The sequence below is a fragment of the Eublepharis macularius genome, chromosome 14, assembly GCF_028583425.1.
Source record: "Eublepharis macularius isolate TG4126 chromosome 14, MPM_Emac_v1.0, whole genome shotgun sequence".
Taxonomy (NCBI): domain Eukaryota; kingdom Metazoa; phylum Chordata; class Lepidosauria; order Squamata; family Eublepharidae; genus Eublepharis; species Eublepharis macularius.
Window position 1 is genome coordinate 61,518,693 of NC_072803.1, and position 16,777 is coordinate 61,535,469.

Consider the following 16,777-nt stretch of genomic DNA (forward strand, 5'->3'; position numbering starts at 1 on the left):
TGCTATGATGCTCTGCAATGGGAACCCTCGTTCCAGAGTCCCCACCCTGCCCTGGGACCTTCATCATGTACAATGTGCACCACTGAGCAATAACATGCAGTGGCATGTGCAAATCGCAAAACTCGGTTCACACCACAGGCGAAGGGACCCACTGTGCCTTTTAAAATGGCCCATCTGTCCACTATCGGTGTGTTCGAGCCTTCAAACCGGAATTACAGCAGAGAGGGAAGGAAAATCAATTGATGGATGTTTTCAAGTAGAAACCTACACGGAGAAGAGGTGAAGGAGAATCGATCGGGGATTGTTAGCAAATGGCCTGAAAGCTGGATGGCAGCTGCAAGATGAAACACTTTTGTGAGGAAGGAAAGCCAGCGGTGGTAGCAGGTGGCATATTAAAAATAGTTTCCGGGTCACTGCGAGGAGACAGATTAACTGAGATTTTTCCTGAACGGAGAGAAGCCCCCCCTTTTTGGGGGGGGGTAAAGATGGGTAGGTATATACACCACATTCCGGAGGTCATGTTTCCATTGTGCATGACATTTGGAGAGAGGAGCCATACTTCAGTGGCTGAGCATATGCCTTGCATGCAGAAGCACCTAGGGTCAGTCCTCAATTAAAAGGTCTCAGAAGGCAAGTGTTGGGACACGGGTGATAAATAAATTGTATGTTGGCCCCGGAAACCTAATTAAAGGATTCCATGTATTGTCGAAGGCTTTCACGGCCGGAGAACGATGGTTGTTGGGGGTTTTCCGGGCTGTATTGCCGTGGTCTTGGCATTGTAGTTCCTGACGTTTCGCCAGCAGCTGTGGCTGGCATCTTCAGAGGTGTAGCACCAAAAGACAGAGATCTCTCAGTGTCACAGTGTGGAAAAGATGTAGGTCATTTGTATCTACTCAGGAGGGGTGGGGTTGAGCTGAGTCATTCTGTAAGAGTTTCCCAGGGTGTGGAATGCTAATGGCGGGAGGCTTCACTGAGTCATTCTGTAAGAGTTTCCCAGGGTGTGGAATGCTAATGGCAGGAGGCTTCACTGTATCCTGAGGAGGTTCTTTTTTTGCACAGGGAAGCCATTGAAATTCACAAGCATAAGCAAAACTTCAACAGGAAAGAAGAAACCTTAAGAATGAACAGGGCATGGGCTCCAGTTCTGAAAAACACCAGGCCAACAAAACACTCCACACCCGACAATAGCCCTGCAGAGAAGATTAGCACATCAAGCACCAATCCATATGCAAAAGAACCTCCTCAGGATACAGTGAAGCCTCCTGCCATTAGCATTCCACACCCTGGGAAACTCTTACAGAATGACTCAGTGAAGCCTCCCGCCATTAGCATTCCACACCCTGGGAAACTCTTACAGAATGACTCAGCTCAACCCCACCCCTCCTGAGTAGATACAAATGACCTACATCTTTTCCACACTGTGACACTGAGAGATCTCTGTCTTTTGGTGCTACACCTCTGAAGATGCCAGCCACAGCTGCTGGCGAAACGTCAGGAACTACAATGCCAAGACCACGGCAATACAGCCCGGAAAACCCCCAACAACCAAAGGATTCCATGTTTGGGCCATTAGCAGAGTTTATCGTTTAGCAGCGAAAGCGTGGCCATAGGAGATTGTGAGCTGGTTCTGTCAGCTGGTGTATGTGCAGGATAGAAAATAACAAATCATACACTTGTTTGTATTTAGAAAGGAAATAAGAATTCTTTTTTTTTTTTTGAAAATTTTTTTATTGGGTTAGAGCATTGTTATTTTTACATTACATTCAATTTTCCCCTGATTTTTCGTTTCTAACCCCCTCCCTTTCCCCCCCTTTTTGTTGACTTCCAACAGCTTTCCCACCCTCTGTCCCTTTTCCCTTACTTATATTAAAGTCCTCTGTCTAAAACAACTATACATTCTCCGTTATATTAAGCAGTACATCTTTAACTCCTTTACTTATTATACGCCCAAACTGTACGTCTTTAGATAATCAATTTATCCCATTTTCCAATTTTGAATATTTCTATATATCATAAACCTATGTCATAGACCATAAAAATTTTCCACCTTTAAATCAAACAATTTGATTTGTTCCCTATATGTTACTCATTTCATCTTTTTATGGTAATTCTTTATAACTCACATAAACAATCTATTTAACTCTTCTATGCATTCAGTTTGGTGCATATAAATCTTATCAAAAAAAGAAAATATTTAATTACTCGATCCTCATGTTTAAACCTTATCATTAATTATTCTCTATCAATATTCTATCAATTAATCTTTGCATATCTTTATATATCTCAATCAGTTAATCTAACTGCTTATAAATTCACATTTCTCTTCCTCCCCCGGTAAAGTCACCCCTCTCTTTTATACTTTTATTATACTTCAGTAGTTCTCAAACTGCCACAGTTTTCCTCCCACTTCCCATTTCTTCTCCAAATATTGTTTCAGCTTCTCCCAGTCTGTGTTAAACTGCCCTGAGTCCAGATCTCTCAGTTTTCTTGTCATCTTGTCCATTTCAGCCATGTACAGCAATTTGTAGATCCAATCTTCAATAGTTGGCACTTCTTGTACTTTCCATTTCTGCGCATACAAAAGTCTAGCTGCTGCAGTCATATAAAATGTCAACGTCCTATGATGGGCTGGAATTCCCTCCATTCCCAAGTTTAGCAGCAGGAGTTCTGGGTTCTTATTTATTTGAAACTGTAAAATTTCACTCATTTCTCTTATTATTTCCCCCCAGAACTGCCTAGCTACCTCACACGACCACCACATGTGATAGAGGGAGCCCTCATGCTTCCTACATTTCCAGCATTTATTAGAAGTGTTCAAGTTCCCTAGCGCAATCTTCTTTGGTGTCATGTACCAACGATAAATCATTTTGTAGATGTTCTCTTTAATATTAGTACATGTCGTTATCTTCATTGTAGTTTTCCACAAGTATTCCCATGCCTCCATTGTTATTTCTTTATTGAAATTTATAGCCCATTTCACCATCTGTGTTTTAACAATCTCATCTTCAGTATACCATTTCAACAGTACTTGGTATACCTTGGATATTCTTTTCTTGTCTTCTTTAAAAAGGGTCTGCTCTAGTTCCGAATTCTCTGTTCGTATGCCCCCTTTTACAGAGTCCGAGTTATATAAGTCTCTAATCTGTCTGTACTGGAACCAATCGTAGTTAGGTGATAGTTCCTCTTGCGTCTTTATTCTAAGTTTAGATGCTTCAGTTTTAGTTATTTCTTTGTATGTTAAGCATTGTTGTTCATTATCAACAGCTCTCGGGTCTATCACCTCATACGGAACCACCCACAAGGGAGTTCCTTCTTGTAGATAAATTCTGTACTTCTTCCAGATTGTATATAAACTTCTCCGTACAAAATGGTGCAGGAACATCGAGTTGACCTTTACTTTGTCATGCCATAGGTATGCATGCCATCCAAAAATTTTTTTGTATCCCTCTAGGGCTAGTAATTTCTTATTCTTTAATGTCATCCACTCTTTTAACCAAACTAGGCAGGTTGCATCGTGGTAAAGTCTCAGGTTGGGCAGTTGCATTCCGCCTCTTTCCTTTGCATCTTGTAAAACTTAGGAAATAAGAATTCTTTATTGTAAGAACTCCATACTCTGATAGGAAAGACAGATGCTATCTACCTATCTAGTCTAAGGATGGGCATGGATGCTAGGACACGTCCTGCATCCATAGTTCCAAGATGGAGGGAGGAGAAGGAGAGGGATGATGCCTGGAACAAAGCCAGGAAGAGAAGGTTGAGCAGGGGGGTGTCATGAGGAGGAAGTCCTGAGAATAGCAAAGGGATAGTCAGAGCAGTGGACGGTAGACAGGATGCCCTGACCTCTCTATCTTTATAACTCTTTGGTTTGTCCTCCTCTGAAACTTGAGGAAAGGGACAGCGCTGAGTCCTCTTCTTCTAACCTCAGGCCCTTCCCTGAGGGGCTGGAGAAATGTTCTCAGAGGAACAAATCATCCTTACCGGGGGTCTGCCGAGGTAGAAAGCTGCTTCGGATGTAAGTGGAATGTATCTCTCCAGAGCAGGGCTTTTTTTTCCGGGAAAAGAGGTGGTGGAACTCAGTGATGGAACTCAGGACTGCACAATGACATCACTTTGGGGGAGTTTTTTAAAGTTTAAATTGCCCTTGGCAAAAATGGTCACATGGCCTGTGGCCCCGCCCCCTGATCTCCAGACAGAGGGGAGTTTAGATTGCCCTCCGCGCTTAAACTCCGCTCTGTCTTGAGATCAGGGGGTGGGGCCACCGGCCATGTGACCAATTTCAAGAGATGCCGGAACTCCGTTCCCCCACGTTCCTGCTGAAAAAAAGTCCTGCTCCAGAGTCAGAGGCTGTACTTTCTGGACGGGCCATGTTGACTCTCAGTGATGCATTGCATCCCTGGTTTAACCCCAACAATGTCTAATTTAAAAGGCTTGGGAAAGACCCGTCTGTTGGAGAGGCAATGCCAGTCAGAGTAAACAGTGTAGAGTTAAAACAAAGGTGGGGCGATGGAGGGGAGAACTTTAGCCTTGCAGTGCCATCCCACCTGACTGCAGCGTGCCTTCTCTTGGTCTTGCTTCCACATGCAGGTGGGGCAATTTGCCCTAGAGGCTAGAAGGGTGGGAGTAGGCAGAGACAGTGTCTTCACACCCCTTTCCCTCCTTTGCATTGGCACTTCTGCATCAACGCACTGAAATTTGTAGTAGGCTCCACCCCATCCCAGCTGAGTCACCAGGCAGCTGAGAAGAAAAAATGCCCATTAAAGGAGTGGCGGGGGGAGGGGACAATTCTGCCTTTGAGCTGGACCCAGAGGAGTTCCTCCTTTGATCCAGATCGAAGGGGAAAGCTCTAGAGGCACCAAGATTTGTGCTCGGAATAAGCACGATGTTGTGTGGGTGCTCCTTAAAACCGTGGGGGCATCCTCCCATCCACATGGGGGGAAATCCCTGTGTGGAAGCAGCTTTGGTCATGCTCTACTGTGCAATGCATCATCCGCTCCTTGAAGAGGACAGGTGCATGCCTGGAATCTAGAGTCATAAAGATGGAGACAGAGGGCCAAGCTAGAAGTGACGAATGACACTTGAATGGCAAGTGAACAGACTCACATGTATTCCGACACGTAGTGATCGAGTGGAGCGCAAGTGAACAGGGAGGGATACATGTGAGTCTGTTCACTTGCCATTCAAGTGTCATTCGTCACTTCTAGCTTGGCCCAGAGAAGAAGTACTAGATGGTTGTTGTGGATTTTCCGGGCTGTATGGCCATGGTCTTGGCATTGTAGTTCCTGACGTTTCTCCAGCAGCTGTGGCTGGCATCTTCAGAGGTGTAGCACCAAAGGACAGAGATCTCTCAGTGTCACAGTGTGGAAAAGATGTTGGCAGGTCATTTATATCTACTCAGGAGGGGTGGGGTTGAGCTGAGTCATCCTGTAAGAGTTTCCCAGGGTGTGGAATGCTAATGGCGGGAGGCTTCACTGTATCCTGAGGAGGTTCTTTTGCATATGGATTGGTGCTTGATGTGCTAATCTACATCTTTTCCACATTGTGACACTGAGAGATCTCTGTCTTTTGGTGCTACACCTCTGAAGATGCCAGCCACAGCTGCTGGCGAAACGTCAGGAACTACAATGCCAAGACCACGGCTATACAGCCCGGAAAATCCACAACAACCATCATTCTCTGGCCATGAAAGCCTTTGACAATATAAAGGAGTACTAGGGTTACCACTTGGCATTTGGTTCAGGTACAGGTCAAACCCAGGCCCTGTCTCAGACAGCGTTCTCTCCAAGGGACAGGATGGGGAAGCGATGACCCCTACTCAGCAAAGCACTAGTTGATATTATTTTATTTTCTCTCGTAGAAGTCATTAGGATTGATTACCTTTCAAAGAGAATTTAAACCTATTAGCTCTGAGGTGCACTTTGCTCTAACCTGACATTCTTAAGTGTGTTCAAGTCCGGAATGTGAGGGTTTTTTTCTCATTTTCATCTCAGGGCTGGTTAGCGGAGGTGGAAGGCCGGTTGCCAGCACGGACCGAGCAGACTCGACGTCAGAGTGGGATGTACGAGCCCCAGAACACCCTGACCGTCAACAACTGCGCCCAAGATCGTGAGAGGTACAGTATCAGCATAGCGCTATCCGTTTCTACCATCTCCGCTGTTACTTGTATTTTTCTGTATTTCACTTGCTGACAAAAGCTGTCAGAAATACGTGAGGAGATGCAGAAGATTTTCAACCTTCAGTTTGAGTTAAATCCCAAAAATATGCTTTTAAATATTCTACTGAGCAATATTACAAAAAAACAGGGCGAACTTTTCAAATAGATGGTGACAGCTGCGAGAGTACTGAGATGCAGCATAAGACAGAATCTTGGAAGACAGAATCTTGCCCAGATATGTCTGAGAGCAGAACCACAAGTGACAAAAGGCACCGATTGGACACTTGTCTGCTTCCCTCAAGTTTTGCTGGGAAATGTAGGCATCCTGGTCTCGCAGCTTCGCCCTCTGACTGCTGTCCAACGGACTTTTCAACTGTCACTTGTCCAACATTCCGCCAAGCTGCCTACATTTCCCGCCAAAACTTGAGGGAAGCTGACAAGTGTCCAATCTGTGCCTTTTGTCACTTGTGGTTCTGCTCTGAGTGGATGGATAAAGTGTACAAACATGCATCGATGGCTAAATTAACTTCTTATGTGCGTAACAAACCAATATCGGAATTCCAGAAAAAATGGAAAGATCTCTTTGATTACATAGCTTGAAGTTAAGAAAAATTAAGAAACAGTTAATATGGAAATAGATCAATTACAAAATAGAGACCTAAAAATGTGGAGTATAAAATATGAAATAAATGACTGATTAAATATTACTGATACGAAATTTTAGGTGTAAGCAATTAAGGAGAGGGAGAGGAGAAACATTCTATAAGTTAGCTGTGTTACCACATATTCTAAATATTCTTTTCTGTTGTAGCTTTAGTATTCTGTATTTTGTATAAGGTTCTATGCACTTTCTATTGCTATTTGTATTTTTCATTTCAAATAAAATTCAGAAAAAAAAATTTTAAGCTGTCAGAACTACACAGCTACTTCAGCCCCATCTAGAGGGATGGAATTTAATATGTCTATTGTCTTAGACATGACAATTATTAGAAAAAGCCTGTTTTTTCAGAGGAGTGAAGATAGGTGCGCAGAGCTTGGCAGAGGAGATGGAGTGCTTGCAGAGCGCAAGAGCTGTCGTTTTGGGGTACAGCGGCTCCAACTGGGGAAGTCTTAAGGGAGCCCCGTCACTGATCTTCTTCAGCAGCTTTTGCTTTGTGAAGCTTCTTCCGTATTTAATCCAAGATATTAGGTTGCCCAGGTGCAAAATTCCAAAGACCGCCTCAGTGCTGGCTCAGTTCTGGAAAGCTTTTCAGTGGATTGTGTCTCTTCCCCTGCTGGGTCAGATCTTTCGGCCTCCCACACGGTCACCCCAAATCCTCTGCCTTCCTTCGTCTTGCAGCAGCTTCGTCCGCATCTCACTTGCAGCCAGGGCAATTTCTCATTATGGAGCTCCCCCTGCTGGCTGAGAATGGAGAAAGCAACCAGTGTTTGGAGAATACCTGGGCGGATTCCAGACGGCCCTCTGCAATCCGAAACATTGCGCGTTGTAGCGCGTTGTCGCGCGGAAAACACGAAATAACGCGTTTTCTCACAAAACTCGTGCGAGAAAACACGATATTTCGCGTTTTCCGCGCGATGACGCGCGACAACGCGCAACGTTTTGGATTGCAGAGGGCTGTCTGGAATCGGCCCTGCTGTGGTCTCAATCAGCTGTTGACTACAGGGGTCGATTCACATAAGCTCTACACCTAGCCAGGCCCCTCCTCCCATTTGTAGAAATACCAGAAGGAGTGGAGTTACTTGAAATCTTTGCTAGGGACCTGTCTGCACAGCTCTCTTGGGAGACTCCCCTTTCCTCTTCAGCAGTGCAGTGCACCACGGGGGCTGCTCTGGATCACTCCCCACTTGGGTGGCTTTCACAGCTGGAAGCTTTTCCTGGAGCCACATATTGCTGGCGTGGAGGCAGGCCCTGTTTGTTGTCCCAGGGGCCCTCCAGCCATAAGGGCTTACCAGAGGGATTGCGGGAGGCGGGGGTCATTTCGTAGAAAAAGAGCTGGAGGAACTCATTAGCATAACTTATTAGCACCACTCATTAGCATATGCCATGCCCCTTGACATCACCAGAAGTGTGTCATTAGCATAACTGATTTGCATATGCCACACCCCCTGACATCACCTATCCTGGCTGTTTTGGACCCAATCCTGGCCATTCAGGGCCAAAATTGGGCCCAAAATGGCAAAAAAAGGGGCTGAAAATGGCCAAAAAGGGGCCCAAAATGGTCAGGATCTGGTCGCTGCTGAGCGGGAGAGTGATCCACCACCTGTCAGAGGCCCTATCTGGGCCATTTCAGCCCCGATCCAGGCCAAAACGGGCCCCAAATGGCTGAGAGTCAGGTGGGCGGGACCACCTGTCATGTGACCTCTTTGGGGAACTACCGGAACTGCGTCCCTGTGCGTTCCCCCTCGAAATGAGCCCTGGCAGGGGATCTTCTCACTTGGTGTCTTTCCTTCTCAGCTGGCTCATAAGGCCTGCCGCTATAGATGTTGTGTTCTTTCCTGTCTTGAGCAGCCCAGATGGCAGTTACACAGAGGAGCCGAGCCAGGAGAGTGAGGTGAAGGCGCCGGCCACAGATTTTGATGATGAGTTTGATGATGAAGAGCCACTGCCCACCATTGGGACATGCAAAGCATTGTACACCTTTGAAGGTAATTCATGTGTCTGCTCTTGGCTTCATGAAAGCTAGCTAAGAGGGGAGAGACAGGAAACTCTTTGTTGCAATCTTTGTTGTATAAATTAAAAATAATTTATACAATATAAAACCATAAAAGGTTTAAAAGCATTCCATCGTACAGTATACAAGAATATAATAACCGGATGGCAGGAGTCAGTAAATGCTATTTAACAAAGCAAGGTGGTGGACCTGCAGTTTTTTCGCCTAAAAAATCTCACACACCAAGCAGGTTTTACCTCTTTCTTGCTCCCCATGTTGGGAAGGAAGCAGATTTTTGCAGCAACATCCATTGAAAGAGGAACAGTTAAGAGAGCCTTGCCCTGGGAAATCCCACACACCCACACGCTACTGTTGGGCTTCCAGAGATTTAGTAACATTATTTTATTCCAGAGAGAGTTTGATGGCCTAACAGACCTTACATTGTGCTGAGCCCCCCCCCCCCATCCACACTCGATACTTTTATTCAGGGTTTTTTTTCTGGGAAAAGAGGTGGGGGAACTCAGTGGGGGAACTCAGGACCGCACAATGACGTCACTTTGGGTCAGCTGGAACAGGGGGGGGGAGGTTTTTAAAGTTTAAATCACCCTTGACAAAAATGGTCACATGGCTGGTGGCCCCGCCCCCTGATCTCCAGACAGAGGGGAGTTGAGATTGCCCTGGAGATCAGGGGACGGGGTTGGTGGCATTATGGGTCCACATCATTGATGGCTGGGAGCGAGCCGAGCTGCGTGAGGCATTGGTGGCTTTCTCATTGCGCCACCAGAAGTAGTCCCTTGGGTGCCTTAGCCAGACAACCGTCCTTGCTCTTGGTTTGTATAAAAGTCGAGTAAAGCCCACAATCCCTTGCAAACCGAGTGTGCCCCCAAGAAAATGACCCCAATTCCTCTATAATATGCGTGAGGCAGGTTTCTTAGGGCGAAGCTACAAGTGATGAATGACACTTGAACGGCAAGTGAACAGACTCACGTGTATTCCTCCCTGTTCACTTGCGCTCTACGTGATCAAGCGGAGCGCAAGTGAACAGGGAGGAATACACGTGAGTCTGTTCACTTACTGTTCAAGTGTCGTTCATCACTTGTAGCTTGGCTCTCAGTAGGCATTGATGCAAAGATGGAAACCTAACAGTCCATTGTGTCTTCTGTCTCCCAGGCCAGAATGAAGGAACCATCTCCGTCACTGAAGGAGAAATGCTCTTCGTAATAGAGGAGGACAAAGGCGATGGCTGGACTCGGATCCGACGGAATGAGGACGAGGAAGGCTACGTCCCCACCTCCTACGTAGAAGTGTTTTTGGAGAAGAATGCCAAAGGTGCTATGACTTACATTTAACACCTTGCCCCCCCCCCTTCCCTGCTGCTTTCTTCCTTCTGCAGAGAGCTGCTCCGGGAACTTTTGTCTGCCTTGCGGATAATGCCTTTTGCAAAGGACTTACGGAGTGCCAGAAAGTGCATTTCTTCCTATCCATAATGCAATGGTTTTGTATTTCTTTTTATGTGCTCCAAAAGCTTGGTCAGCTGGGGAAATGAAGGGCAGGAGAATTAAAGCTTACGAAAGCATGGCGGCTGATAGCGGGCGGGTGGAAGAATCCCTCCAAACCTTCTCTTGATTGTTAGCCATCCAGACAGGGAGAAGGGAAAGAGAGAGACTTTTTTTTTTGCCTCTCTTGAAATGCAGAACACAAGGCTAGCTTCAATGAATATTTCCCCTTGTGTAGGGAGGAAGGAAGGTGGGGGGTGTTCTTTTCCCCGTAGCATTGTCTCAGCCATAGTCAGTGAGCGGGTCTTGGATTCTGCAGAGGTCAGTGAAACGTGAAACAGTAGCCTTTTATTAAAGGAGGCTTTGGCGGGCCGTGGCTTCAGGTGCGTGATCACAATCTTCAAGTGCAGTATTAGTTTCCGGCTTGGAATTCAGACTCCTCGTCATCTCACTTTCCGTTTTTTGTAAGCACAGGTTTCTAGCCCTTATGGGTGCCCTTTGAAAATGGGAAAATGTCAGAAGCAGGATGCAGAGGCCAGACAGACTTAAATGTGAACTCCTGCTTAGGGGTACAGCTATACAACTACACAACTGGCAAAATAAATGATGGAAGAAATTTGTGTAACTTATTCAGAGCACAGAAAGATGGCAGCCGTCGTCTTTCTGTTGGAAATCTTCTTCATCCTACCATGAGCAGCACCCAAAATCCTAAAAAGCCCTTTTTGCTAGTGATGCCCCGTTTGTAAACTTTGCAACAAGGAAGTGTTTGAAGTTCACTGTTGCTGCCCCGGGCTACTCATCCCTACAGTGTCATCGTTGCAAAAATTGTTTTTTTGTCGTCGTTCCAGTAAAGCTGGGATTGTGTGGCTCGTTCAGGCCAGTGATTTCCAAACAGAAGTCTCAGTGATTAGGATAAGCAGCAGTGATGGATGAGCCTCCCAGGGAGACAATGTGGCCCCCACTGCTCGCGTTCCCTTGCAGCCCACAGGGTTGGGTGTATTCTAGGCTGCTTTCTCAGTCGGTGTGAGGCTCTACCTGTGTGAGCCTTGGAACGTGTCTCAAGAAGGATCCTTCGCCACGTGGACCAGTTCCGCGGTCGTTGGAGCACTTGCCCCTCTACAGACAAGGCCAGATTGAAAAGGGTCCCAGAAGGCAGCAGGGCTGGGCTGGGCGTTTGAAAAATGCTTTTGGTGCAAAGGGGTTTTTTTTTGTTTGAGGGGAGGGGGGCGTGATGTTCTGAGCCATCCCCAAACTCCTCCTGCTTTCGTACTGGTTCTCCAGCCTTTGTGGATCAGCTGCTCATTGCACAGGGCATTAGCGTCGTTCACTCTCAGAGCCAAGCTACAAGTGACGCCTGGCACAGGTTGGACACTTGTCAGCTTCCCTCAAGTTTTGATGGGAAATGTAGGCGCCCTGGTTTTACAGCTTGGCTCTCTATTACAGCTGCAAGACCAGGATGCCTACATTTCCCATCAAAACTTGAGGGAAGCTGACCAGTGTCCAACCTGTGTCAGGCGTCACTTGTGGCTTGGCTCTCAGTGACGTCTCTGAGCAACCAAATCTCATTGGCCACATAGGCCTATGCCACTTTCTCCAGGAAGAGGGCTCAGATTTGGAAAGAAGGGAACTCGCGCCGGTGCAGCAGCCAAGGGGTGCCGTGACAAATGGCTGGAGCCTGGGGGGGAGGGGCTGCTGCTGTTGAAGGGGGAGAACAGTTGTTTGGATCTGGAGTCTTCAAAGCCTTTTGGTTCCCTCTGAGCCCCCTTGCATGATTGGCAGAAAGGGGGCTCACTTTGCATTGCGCTAAGCCCCGGGTAGCTTGTTTCTCTGGCTCCTGGTTTGGCATTGAAGCTCACAACGGGGAACATAAGCACTGTTCCTAGAATGGAACACCTGCCTTGTTAGGGATCACAAGAAACCAGCTACACACACTCACAAAAAAAAAACCCTTTTCCCAAACAAGAGGTCTCCAATTGACCATATTTGGATGTTCCAAATCCTGGCCAGTCACTCAGTAAGGGATGAATTCAGGCAACCGTCCAACCACATGGGAAACGTCGGGAATCCTAAGGACCCCAACTACTGCTACATCTAAGAATGGTTGGCAGACAAAAGTGACACTACACCAAGTAGAAAGCCCTGCCCTGTGGTAAGCTGATCATCCGTAGCAATTTAGTCTCTACCAGTATTAGTTTCACTGCACATTGCCCCAAACAGGGGCAGGAAACTTTCTTTAAAAAAGGCTCATTTTTCCAAGTTTGGATCAGAATGAGAGGGGCAAGGGGAGGCAGCCTGGTGGACATCCATCCCCATCTTTCCAGTGTGGTTTCACGCACGCAGGCAGAGGAGGAGTTGGAGACTGTTTGCTGCTATCTGGCCTTAAATGTTGTAGGGGTCTGGTGGTAGCAGTTCGTTTTCAGGCATTTTGCCCCTGGGGTATGTCAGGACTAGGGTTGCCTGTCCCCCTGCCCCCCACCCCCACGTACCTGGCCGGTGGAGGAAAAGACAGGGGAACGCACCTCCCAGGATGCACTCCCTGGTGGCACAGTGCACTCCCGTGTGCTGCAGTAGGCCAATTTCGGCCCGAAACGGGCCCGATTCAGCCCACTCCAGAGGGCAAGAGCGCTCCCCGGGGTGTCACTTCCAAGAAGTGATGTCGTCATGTAGCACGAGGACAACCCAAAGGTAAGCGCCAAATCTCCCGCCTGGAGGGTGAGGGGAGCTGGCAACCAAATGTACAAGGTCCACCCAAAGACCAAGTCACATGGTATGCGGAATGCATGGCTTCGCCGCTGAAACTGGGCTGCTTCCACACAGGCGTGGGAAAAGGCAACCCCCCTCTGCAGAAGCAGCAGCGCGCAGCGTAGAATGGTGTTCACATGCCCCACCCCACTTGCTGCACGCCCGCGCCGCGGCCACTTCCCCTCTCCCAGCAGTAGAGCCACGGTCTCACCAAGCCGCCTCCCCTGCGGCCTGGCAGCCCCTCACATTTCCTCTTCCCAGCTGAGCCATGGTTTCCAGGTACTGCAGCTCAACTGGGGAAGTGAAAAAGCCCTTCAAAGGTCTGGACAAGCGGGGAGGAGATTTGGTTCACAGGGCCCTCCCCATTTTAACTGTGAGAAGAACATCCACGTGGCTGCTCCACCTGCAGCCCCCCCCCCGCACTTTCCCCTCTGGGGGATGAAGTTTCTCTTTTCTCCACCTCATCCGAAAAAAATTGGGAACCACAGGAGTCATGCTGTGTCATGGCCACAACATTGTGTGGATGCTCCCAAGTACAGCAAGAGCTTCCTGTTTGCCCACAGGGGAAACTACCTGTGTGGAAGCAACCATTGTTAAAGGAGGTGTCATGTCACCTCTTTTGGAATTTCCCTGCCTATCCTGCTGTCTGTGGGCCTAACTACACAATATTCCTGACACGTCAGGTCATGGGTGCGCAACTAGACTCACAGTCAGATGTACATTTGGGAAATTCAACTTAAAAAGTGCTTGTTCGCTCTGTGCTATGAGGGAGCACTGGAGGGAGGGGGGGAGGCACTTCTGGTTTCCCTCCCATACTGCTTTCACCCATGGAAAGCAGTGGGAAGGGGGACTCTTTACCCCTTTTTTTCTGATTCCAAGTGCTCTAGAGCAGGGCTTTTTTTCTGGGAAAAGAGGTGGCGGAACTCAGTGGGTTGCCCTCGAAGAAAATGGTCACGTGGCTGGTGGCCCCGCCCCCTGATCTCCAGACGCGGAGGGCCATCTCAACTCCCCTCTGTCTGGAGATCAGGGGGCGGGGCCACCAGCCACGTGACCATTTTCAAGAGGTGCCAGAACGCCGTTCCCCCGCATTCCCCCTGAAAAAAAGCCCTGCTCTGGAAGAAGAGAGGGGAACCAGAAGCTCCTCCCCCCCTCACAGTGCTGGATGAGCACTTTTTAAGATGAATTCCCTGATGTACGTCTGACTGTGAGTTTGGTTGTGGAGCAGTGACCCAACATACCTTGTGGTTTGACCACATATATAAGTGTTGCTGTGTATCTCCACCTCGCTGGCCGCAATTCGTTGAGCCCAATGGCATCCTACCACATACAGTCTTCTTGGGGAATAGTTTTCCACAGTAGCTGCACAGTCCCTGTAATTTCTGATTTAGAGCCAAGCTCAAGTCCTGTCCCAAACCGAGCTCTCTTCCCCTCCGCCCCCATTTTTCTTACGTGGTTAGTACCCCACAATGCTGATGGCTCTTACCGAAATGGATTTTATTGAAAGCAACTATACCATATCTTTTTAAGTAATAAACATGGTAGCTTCTGCGTGATTAGCGGAGGGAGAAGGAATATTTGCAAAGTTCAACTGGGTGGTGCTACTTAGAGGTCTGCAGTCAAAGACGCGTCAGCACAGAAGAGGGTTGTCCGCCTGCCTCAGCTCTGCAGCTCTGCCCTGCCCAGCCCTCCTCTTAGCTTATCTTCTCCCTCACTTGTCCTTGTCTTTAGGTCTGCTTTGGGCCAAGCTACAAGTGGTGAATTACATTTGAACGGCAAGTGAACAGACTCGCGTGTATTCCTCCTTGTTCACTTGCACTCCACTCGATCGCGTAGAGCACAAGTGAACAGGGAGGAATACACGTGAGTCTGTTCACTTGCCATTCACGTGTAATTTGTCGCTTGTAGCTTGGCCCTCTGCCTCTTCCTGTGCCCCTGTCCCAGACCCTTGCCGTTTCTTCCCCTTCCTGCCTGCAGCTTTTTGCCTGTCCTGCTCTTCAGTGGGATCAAAGCGGCTATGGCAGCCAGAGGATACCCTGCCTTGTGTGACATCAGAGCAGCTCAGGTGCTCCCTGTTAGAAGCATCCTTGGCCGTTTCCACATGGCTTACCTGCTTGCGTTATGTCCCAGCACATCGCGCAAAAAAACGCGATCTTCCGCGTTTTTTGCGCCATCTGCCGGGACATAACGCATCCAGAAATATAGGTCCTAAGACCAACGGGAAAACAATTATTTATCAATCATATATTACATATACACAATCATTATTTTAATATAGCATATTACAATATTGCAGCCAATTTTTATCTTCGTTTTACAAGTTTCAGCATATAATTTATATTACATATATCATTCAAGAATCCTCCCCAGGAGGATCAAGGGGTGCAGCGGCAAATTAATGACTTGTACTATATCAAAGTCCTTTCAGTAGCTGGTTAAACAAGTTCATGAGTTTTTTCCAAGATGAAAAGTGGAACCTTCAATGGTGCCCGGAACTAAGGCCGGCAATTTCCAACTAGTTCTTCGTCCCCACGGACTTCCTCAGGAGCAACCATTTACAACCATCCAAAGTCATTTAACAGGCACACCGTCAGTTCACCCAATGACGTGGAAAACTCCTACGTAACGCATAACGCAAGCAGGTAAGCCGTGTGGAAACGGCCCTTGTCTCCGCCACAAAGTCCCTTCACCTGTTAGAAGACAGCTGTGCTGAAACTCCGTACAGGTCGCATACAGTCAGCATTTCTTCTCGCCAAACTATACTCTCGTGCACAAACTTGTTGGAAGAGAGCCCTGTTTACTTGCCATAATTTAGCAGCACGAGGGCAGGCAATATAAACGCTGTTTTCTGTCTCTGGGGCAATGATTTCCTTGGGGATTTTTTTCTTTCTTTCTGCTGTATACAAATCCCCTCAGGCAATCTTGGAGGGTGTTTGCATCACTGAGTCTCCAGATCTGCCGCTGGGTCTTTTCTTCTTTTTTTTCCCCGCTGCCATTGACTGCTTTTTATAGAGCAGGTCTGTGATGGGAAGAGACTTGAGCTGCTGCTCACAATCTTTTCCTCCTGCATTCAGAGGCTGGGAAGGGGAGGGGTGAGTTTAAACAGTCCTGACCCGCCCAAGCTCCCTTATCCCAGAGATGCCCTTGACTTTTCACTGGGAGATTTGGGGCTCCTCCCTGCTTGGTTAATGGGTTGGATCCTGAAAATTCATTCAGATAGTGGAACCACTTGAGCAAGTAGTGGAACTACTTGTGTTGAGGAAGACTCCTCCTGCCAGAAGGAAAAATCTCTGCCAGTGGAACAGATCTGTATCTGTGTACTAACATACTCCACTTTGCATGGAGTTGATGGAATGCAAGAGGTTCCTCTGGTGTAAGCAGCAGGCAGTGAGCGCCCAGTTTAATTTTTTAGCATTATAAGAGTCAGAAAGGAGCACATCTCCTATGTACAGTTCATCCCCTCCCCTCCCTTGCTATAATAATAATATTTGATTTATATACCGCCCTTCAGGACAACTTAATACCCACTCAGAGCAGTTTACAAAGTATGTTGTTATTATCCCCTCAACCCCCTGTGAGGTGGGTGGGGCTGAGAGAGCTCTGAGAGAGCTGTGACTAGCCCAAGGTCACTCAGCCGGCTTCAAGTGGAGGAGTGGGGAATCAAACCCAGTTCTCCAGATTAGAGTCCCGTGCACTTAAACACTACACAGGCACGACAGCCTGTGCAATATAAGTCCATA

At 47.6% G+C, this 16,777-nt stretch overlaps 1 protein-coding gene across 3 annotated transcripts in view; it reads left to right on the top strand.

Moving 5' to 3' along the window:
• The window catches only part of FNBP1 (formin binding protein 1), a 254,629-nt gene that overhangs the window by 230,970 nt on the left and 6,882 nt on the right, over nucleotides 1-16,777 (top strand). The window contains exons 13-15 of one of the 3 annotated variants that reach the window (XM_054997229.1): nucleotides 5,988-6,109; nucleotides 8,658-8,797; nucleotides 9,973-10,131. In XM_054997229.1, the coding sequence (XP_054853204.1) occupies nucleotides 5,988-6,109; nucleotides 8,658-8,797; nucleotides 9,973-10,131 (421 nt within the window). Of the gene's footprint in view, nucleotides 1-5,987; nucleotides 6,110-8,657; nucleotides 8,798-9,972; nucleotides 10,152-16,777 lie in introns of those variants that run through there. The other 2 variants (XM_054997230.1, XM_054997231.1) reach the window with 2 other exon arrangements.